Below are 8474 nucleotides of genomic sequence, written 5' to 3'. Positions count from 1 at the left end.
TGCCATTTCCTTCTCCAGCTCATTTTATGGATGAGGAAACTAAGGCAAATAGGATTAAGTGACTTACCCAGGGTCACCCAGCTAGTAAGTGTCTGAGTCTGGATTTGAATTCAAGTCTTTCTGGCTGCAGGCCAGGCACTCTACCCATGTGCCACATAATTTCCCTGATTTACTCTTTAGGGATAAGCATTATCTTCTCAGAACACTTCTTTACAATGCAAATTCCTTGAAACAGAAGCAATACACTAAACTGTTATCAGTGGCTCACATCTTAGTGTAAATTAGCACGTAAGAATTACAGCTTGATGGGGCTGAAAGAAGCCTAATGATGTCTCAGTCTAAACCTTTCCTTTTAACAAATGAGAAAACTGAGACTCAGGAACACAAGTCTCCCTGGTCAGAATGTGAGGCTATGGTCATTATCATACTTGAATTAACCAATTAGCCTAAAGCCTTAACTAGGTTACATTTGCATGTTACCTTAAAATAATAACTAGAATTTATATAGTGCTTTAAGGTTTGCATAGAGCTTAACATCTCTAAAAGAAATATTTCATTCACCTTCCTAAGGAACTATTATTGGTGGAAATTCCAGTTTCTAGAAGAGTGTGGCCAATGGGAAGATTATTTTGGGTCGGGGACACACATTTAGGGTCTCGTAAATCATCCTTTGTACAGGATAAAGGAATGAAGGGGTCCCAACATACCTCCTTTCTCTGATTTGCAAGGAAAGCCCATATTGGAGTTTTGTGGATCGTGTTTCTTTCTTGTCCGGGCTCCTAAGACATTTGGTGGCACAGAGGTTCTGTCTGTTTGCATTATTCACATTCTCATGACGCAAGGAGATTCAATTACCCAGTTCCTTAGTCCTGAGACCATCTCCCTTTTCTTTCTCTTCTTCCCCTGGCCCCTTCCATTTCAAAGTCTTGCCCAGCCTCTGGGAATCCTATAGACCACCTCAAATACATACTAGGAAATGCACTCATGATTCTGATCTATGAGATCTTATATATATCCCGGGGAGACAAAAAAAGGAATATTTCTTTACTCAGTAGTGGCAAGAGGAACTTCAGGATTTTAGAGAAGTAGTCCTCAATAGCAAGGAAGGTTGCTTATCTCATAGGAGACCCCACAAAGCAGTAGTCCCCTGGGGATTGGAAGGAGAACTGGAGTCAGAATAAGATGAGACTGGGGTCACTGCTACCCTTTCTAGCTCTTCCCCAAGTAAATGACACTTCATCTATTTCCAAGCCTGTTTGAAGGTGAAATACAAGGTGGATGGGGGTGGGGAGAGAAGGGGAGAAGTCTTCAAGGAATGAATTATGTATAGATTAGGCTTGGCAGCCTCCCTAGGGTGTACTCCTCCACAGGCAGGCAAAGTTCCTCAGCTCAGTCAGGTCCCTGTCCCGGCTGCACCTCCTGTCTACACTCTGAGTGTCCTCTGTGAGTGTGGAGGGACCTCTGAGACCACTCCTTAGCCCCAGGCCAAGTGCTAGGAGCTGTGCTTCAAACCCAGTGTCCTTTTTGCCAGACCTGACTAGGAAGGGGAGGCAACCATGGCCAAAGATGAGGAGGAAGACAAGGGGAAGAAGAAGAAGAAGGGGAAGAAGCCCCCTGAACCAGAGAAACCCAAAAGAAGCCTCAAGGGTACCTCCAGGCTTTTTATGGGCTTCCGGGATAGGATGCCAAAGATATCTAAGAAAGGTCAGTTCAGGAGTGCCTCACACTTCTTCTGGAGTCTCAACAAAGGCCCACAGAAGACCAAGAGGAAGAAGAAAGCCAAGACTGTGCTGCAATCCACCTCCAAGTTGATGACACAGATGCGGGAGGGCAAGAAGAAGAAGGCAATGAAGGAGAAGAAGCCATCCTTCATGGTGATCCGTTTCCCCGGCAGGAGAGGCCGAGGAAAGCTAAAGCCCCGAGCTCGGGTGCTGAGCAAGGCATCCACCTCCATCAACTGGTTGACCAAAAGGTTCCTCATCAAAAAGGCGGAAGAGTCGGGGAGTGAGCAGGCCTCCTTGGATGCCTGGCTGAATCGCTCTAGCTCCCGCTTCGGTTCTCAGAAGCTTCCATTCCCTTCTGGGGCTGACATCCTCAGGCGAGAGGGGAGGCTGAGGAGGTTCCCCAGAGGCCGAAGCTTATATGAGTCCGGAGAAACCATCGGCTTCCTTCCCTTTGAGACAGAAGAACCCTTCCATCAGTCTGGCTCAAGGAAGTCACTCTATGGTCTGGAAGGCTTCCAGGACCTGGGGGAATATTATGATTACTACCGTGAGGGAGATGATTATTATGACCGGCAGTCGCTCCATCAGTACGAGGAGCAAGATCGGTACCGCTCCCCCTGGGGCTATCACAGCTCAGAGGGGCCTGACTATGATGAGTACTACTACGGGTACCCTGTCCGAGACCCTTATGAATATTACGATGATGAATACTACGACACTGATTACTATGACCATGATTTCTATGGTCCTGGTTACTATGATGATGATTACTATGCCAACGATTACTACAGGGATGGTCTCTACCCTCCCTATAGCTTTGGCTATGGTTATGGCTATGATGACTATGCCCCACCTTATGCTCCACCTTTTGGGTACTCACCCTACAGTTACTATGATGGCTATGAAGAGCCATCATATCCTTACAACTATTACTTGGGTCCCTACAGCCCTTATGATGAGGTGGGGTACCACCCAGGAGGATCTGATGCCATTTACCCTCCTGAGGCCCCTTTCCCATATCCTGAAGTTCCCCCCTTTGACTATGCTTGGGAACCTCCCATCCCATCCCCCCATAATCCCTATGCCCACCCCATGGATGACATCATGGAGCTGGAAGAGGGAGAACCAGAAGAGGAGCCAGGCATTGAGCAGAAGGGTTATACCTTCAAGCCACCCAGCACATCCTTCTTTGAGCAGCAGGGCATGGAGAAGTCAGCCACCTCCAAACTGTCCTTGATCAGGAAATTCCGACTCTTCCCCCGACCCCAGGTGAAAATCTTTGGCAAAGAGAAACTGGATGTGCCACTGCCTCCTTCCCTGGACATCCCACTCACCACCGACGAGCAAGAGGAAGAGGAAGAAGAGGAAGAAGACCAGGGCCCACCAGTCTCTATGCCTTATGCCCCCTACCTCCACCCTTTCTATGCTGGCTTCCTGTCTCCACGGGACCGAAATGTCCAGAGAGCCCTGTCAGCCTTTAGGATGAGGAGAGACCTGGGCTTCCACAGAGAGCTGGGCAGGCCCTCTCCACCTGCAACGTCACTTGCCCGATTCATAAAGAAAACACTTTCGGAAAAGAAACCCATCCCCAAATCTGGTGGCAGTGCCCGCCAAAAAGGTACAGGTTCATTCCGGAGACCAGCTGTGAGGGAGGCGGCCTACAAGCGCTTTGGCTATAAGCTCGCGGGCATGGATCCTGACAACCCTGCCACGCCGGTGACCCTGAGGAAATTCCGCGGCCCTACAACTAACAACAGCTCACAGAGTGTTCCTCCCCCTGTCTCCATCCCCAGCACCTTCCAGGAAGAGTGTCCTCATCTCCCCACCTCCCCTGAGGAAGAACGAGAACCCAGATGTCAGCTCATCCCTCTGGCCCTTCTTACCGAACCTTTCAGCAGGGCCTATGCACTCCTCTCCCTATGGCTCCTCTCCTTACGGATCCTTCGGCCAAGGACCACCCTCGCCACAGTCCTCCCTTCCTCAGAGGCCTTGGTCTCCCCCAGGACACCCTGTCCTCAGGCCGCAGTCCAGCTGGTGGAGTCTCATTGAACCACCATCTGTATCCAATTTTCAGAAACCTGAGGCTAATCCTTATCCACTGTGGTTTGGGGGACCCCCAAGCAGGCCACCAACTCCTACTCCTTCAATTCGATCATCCCTGAGGAGACCAGGTCCCCTTGGTTTCCCAAGGCCTTCCATGAGGGGACCAATGTCCTCTGGAGACCTGTTGGGATCCCCCAGAGGATCACGACCCCTTCCTCCCTCTCCACAGCCGTCCCTCAGTAGTTTCCATAGCACAGGGGCTCACTCCCCACTGAGGCCCTCTTCCCCACAGCTATCTATCCATTCCACTTCTTCATTGATATATAGCCCCAGGCCCAGAAGGCCCCCCTTTTCACCTCCACTGGGGGCCAAAGGTTCCAGCCGCCATCCATCTCTTAGAGAACCTCTCTCTCCGAATCCATCGCTCAGTCGTTTTGGGCCTCATTCCCCTCACTTAGGGTCCCCTCATCTCCCTCCTAGAGGTGGGAGTCAGAGGCTTCCCTCACCCCCCACCTGTCCGAAGCCTGAGGCGCCAGTCCCTTAACCTGCCCGGGAAGCCTCCCCACACCTGGAACAGGCTCAGTGAGCGTCCAATTAAGGCAGTAAAGCCCCAGATGCATCTTCCACTCCAGAGGTCATCACGCCGACGGCTCCCTCCCCAGCCACCTCCAGGTCCCTGGAGTGGTGATGGGCCCGTGCCTGATGTACCTCCCAGACAAGACAGCCGCCGATCGCTAGGCAGGCAGGCGCCACCCTGGTTACCACCCCTGCTAGCCCCAAGCTGGGATGTGGATCTTCCCCCAATCCAGCGCCCACCATCGCCATGGCCTGGCCTGACTGGCAGCCGGCGAGGCTTCTCCAAGAGACGCCAGCCACCATCTTCATTTCATAGACCCTTCTTCCAACAGGTTGGTCACCCTGTGCCTGGACCTGCCCATCCTCCATCACCTGTTTTCCAAAAAAGGGCCAATGACTCAGCCCATGTTCTCCTTGGTAGGCTTGAAGAGCCTGGGCCTGGCCAGGTGTCTAAATCATCAAATGAAGATCCCATGAAGCCTGAAAAAGAGGAAGGCGTCGATGTACCCACCCCCAAGCCCTCTCTGGTCTCCATCTCTCTCTCTCCTAGAGTCTCTGAGAAGTTTTCCCCAGGGCTCATGCAGGGGCGGAAGGCACTCAACAGTAGTTTCTCTTACCCATTGACTGCCTCACCTAGTATATCATGGCCCAGCCTACGCAGGTGGGCATCCTTGCCCATATCACTGGTCCAGTCGGCGCCTTCCACAGTACCTGCTGGAGCCCGAGAGAAAGGAGAACGAGGTCCATTGAGGCCTGGACGCTTTGCAATTGTTATGCCTCGTGTTCAAAAGATGAGCTCCTTCCAGCAGGTACAGACCAGACCACTAATGGGGCCAGCGCAAGGCCTACCGAAGGCCCAGAAGCCCAGCTGGGTGCATGTCTCTGTGTCAACTGAGACATATCGACGATGGCCCAGGGTGACCACAGGCACCTTGTCCCATTACCTGTCTTGTGAAGTGTCCCTCCAGTGCCATGCCTTCAAGGGCCCCTGGGAGAAGGAAGGCCCAGTGAGCTGGAAGACTCAGGTAAGTACAAGCTTTCTGTGTATTTATAGAGGAGGGCAAGTGGCTTTGGCTGAGGGTGGAAGGGATGACCCATACCCCTTGAAGGAGGGGCCTAGTCTGAGTAAACAGTCAACCTCCCCTCCAACTGTTTCCCTTTTCCTCCCTTAGGAAGGCAACCCCAAATTATTTAACCTGCTTCCACATGAAGCTTCTTCCCCAAACCAAGAGGCCATTCTATAAATAGGAAGTTCTCAGGAGCCTCTCTGCGTTTAAGTTCCATTGAGACTGATAAAGCCCATCATTGTAGTAGTGTGGAAAGTCTCCTGATCATGTAGTCAGGAGACCTGGGTTCAAGTCTCTGTTCTAAAACTGATTAATGGTGTGACTTTCATCTTCGGTCCCTCCAAATCTCAGTTTTCTCATCTGTAAAATGGGGATAATACCAGCACTAATTAACTATCTTCCCAAGTGATAGTGAAGAGAGTGTTTTGTAAATCTTAAAGTGATATAGAAATGTGAATTGCTGCTACTGTTACATGTTTGGAATGTAAGGAAATGACACGTAAGGAAATTCATGTAAGGAAATGACAGGAAAAATGACAGGAAAAAAGAGAAGGCATAGTGGCTGCCTTCAGATGGCATTGTCCAGCTGCATCAAAATGAAAGGAACTGTGAATAATATAAGCAAGTGTTAGGTTGTTAGATCCTGTCCCATGTGCTATAAAAATTCAGGAATGGGGAGAATAGTGAGGGCTGGTGTGGCCAGGGAAGGTTTCATGGAGAAGGTTGGATTTAACCTGAGCCATGAACGAATGGGGAGATTTGGATGGGCAAAGAAGAAACAAAAGAGAGCATTCTAGTCTGAGAACTTGCACCTTTTTGTGTAATGATATTAATAATAATAATAATGATAGCTAGCATTATTATAAGTGCTTTAAATTTGGGACAGTGCTGTATAAATACTATCTTATTTGATCCTCACAACACTGGGTGGTAGGTACTATTATTATCTCCATTTTACAGATGAGAAAACAGAGGCAGATAGAGGTTAAATGACTTGCCCAAGGCCACGCACTTAAGTATCTGAATCCAGATTTGAACTCAGATCTTCCTGATTCTAGGACCAGTGCTCTATCCAGAGCTAGCTCTGTGACAGGAGGTGGCCTGGGCTCTAACTGCCCAGAAGCTCTGTGTCTTCTGAGAATGGTCCTGGGTCTTTCCCCTAGCTTGGCTGCCCCATCTGACAACTTCATAGGTGTCCTCTCTGGATAGGGTATCCACAGGATCTTTTCAGAACCAGGCCCCCTGACCCCCATGTTTTAGGAGCCTCATGGTCTTGGCCACCCTTGCTGGTGAGGCCAGAACTAAGGATGCCGGTGGTCCTGGCCTGGCCTGGGAAATAAAGCAGCTAGGCAGACAGGTCTTGGCAGCCAAGACTAGACTCAGGGGGGAGGGATGGTCACCAGAGCCCTCCCCTGGGGCTGATTCCTTCCTCTGCCATAAGAGTAGGGGAGGCGGAGGCAGGCAGCTTATTTCTATCCCAATCAGCCGCCTCCCTTCCCACAGATGGGTGTCTGGCTCAGGGGCTGCGGATGTCCGGGAGTGGTGGGTTCCGGGAAGGGCTCTCGTGCAATGGCGGCCCCGGCTACATCAGCAAAAGGCGGCCACCCGCCCAGTCACGGGGTCCTGCGTTCTGTGTTTGATGCAGCTGTTCTAGAGAGATGTGCCAACCGCCCAGGGCCCCGGGGCAAGGACGCATGGCAGCGCCCACGGTGGGCACTGATCACCTTGGAATACGTGAGTGGCTGAATTATTTAGGCAGCAACAGCAGCAGCTGAGAAGGTTCTCCTGGCACGTGGCCAAGGCCTTTGCAGTTCTCTGTCCTCAGTGTTCTACTTATCAAGAGCAACCTCTGAGGAATGGAGGGTGGGAGGGAAATTCGTGTTGTTCCACCCACTCCCCGGCCCGTGGTCAGGAAGGCGCTGATGCCACCACCAGGGAGACATCTGGGAATAGCTCCTCCCCTGGTCCTAGGATTGAAGAAAACTCTTCTCCATTAGCTTCTGCTGAGAAAGTCCCCATTGTCATGACCCTGGGGATAGGGACAGTCAGACAGGGGGTGCCCACTCTGGTGGTAGAACAAAAGATCTCGGGCTGGTCTGTTCCCTCTATTTGGTTGTGGGCGAGTGGTTGCTGTGACAGTAGTATCCCTGTATGGGCAAGGCACGAGTTGGGGTCTGTAAGGAGCAACTGTGTACATGTGTGTGCTAGGGAAGAAACTGCCAGAGTACATGTCTATACTGTGTGCATGTCAAGGTCACGTGAATGAAATATAAGGATTGTGGAGGGAGTAATGTGCACATGACATTGCATGTTGGGACTGTATGTGCACATGTATACATGGTCATCTTGTATGTGTGGGAATGAATCTGTGTGTAAAGGGAGTTTGCAAATGTGTTCCTTGTACACATGATCTGTGTATGTGATGTGTAAATATGTATGGTTGTGTGAGGTAGGAGGGTGTGTGTAGGGGGGGTGTGTGTGTGTGCGTGTGTTTCAAAATTTTTAAACACTTTGGAAGGCTAAGAGATCTGCCCCTTTCTCTGTCTCCTCATCATGAGAATGACGAGGGTCCCCGCAGACACGTCTCCTCAGTCCATCTGTTGCCCTCCTTTCCTGCCACTCTGTGATCTGAATTGCTTTGTAAGGTTTCTGGGCCTCCTCTCTTGAGGCCCCCTACACTCAGCCCCTCTATGTTCTCCCAGAAAACTCTCTCCAGGATATTCTGCTCTCCCCCGCATTCAGCCAGGCCTCCCTTTGCCTCCTCTCATCTCTCCTTCAAACTCTCTCTCTTCCCATCTCTGTCTCTCACTCACACACAAACTCAACCAGCAGATGGCACTGGAGAGCTCCTCTGCCTTGCCCAAGGATCCCACTGCAGGGTTCACCCACCAGAGCCAGCATCACTGCCCTCCTCCACCACCACTCCAGGGGTGAGCAAGGCAGAAGAGGCTGACACCAGGAACTGGGAGACCCGGCTTCTGTTCCAGGCCTCTCTTAGTGATTTTAGTACAGTTTTCCCCTGCTTCATGCCTTAACTTTCCCTTCTCTGAAACAGGAAGCCAGG

At 51.0% G+C, this 8474-nt stretch overlaps 1 protein-coding gene across 1 annotated transcript in view; it reads left to right on the top strand.

The window, feature by feature from the left end:
- Positions 1-1556: 1556 nt before the first annotated feature.
- MYO15A (myosin XVA) overlaps positions 1557-8474 on the top strand; it is a 134415-nt gene continuing 127497 nt past the window's right edge. The window contains 3 exon segments of the mRNA XM_078151742.1: positions 1557-3503; positions 3505-3579; positions 4226-5368. Of these exon segments, the coding sequence (XP_078007868.1) occupies positions 1557-3503; positions 3505-3579; positions 4226-5368 (3165 nt within the window).

This window comes from Phascolarctos cinereus, unplaced genomic scaffold (assembly GCF_003287225.1).
Source record: "Phascolarctos cinereus isolate Bilbo 61053 unplaced genomic scaffold, phaCin_HiC Scaffold_4;HRSCAF=312, whole genome shotgun sequence".
Classification (NCBI taxonomy): domain Eukaryota; kingdom Metazoa; phylum Chordata; class Mammalia; order Diprotodontia; family Phascolarctidae; genus Phascolarctos; species Phascolarctos cinereus.
Note: the sequence above shows the minus strand (reverse complement) of the source record. Positions and strands in the feature narration are given on the sequence as shown.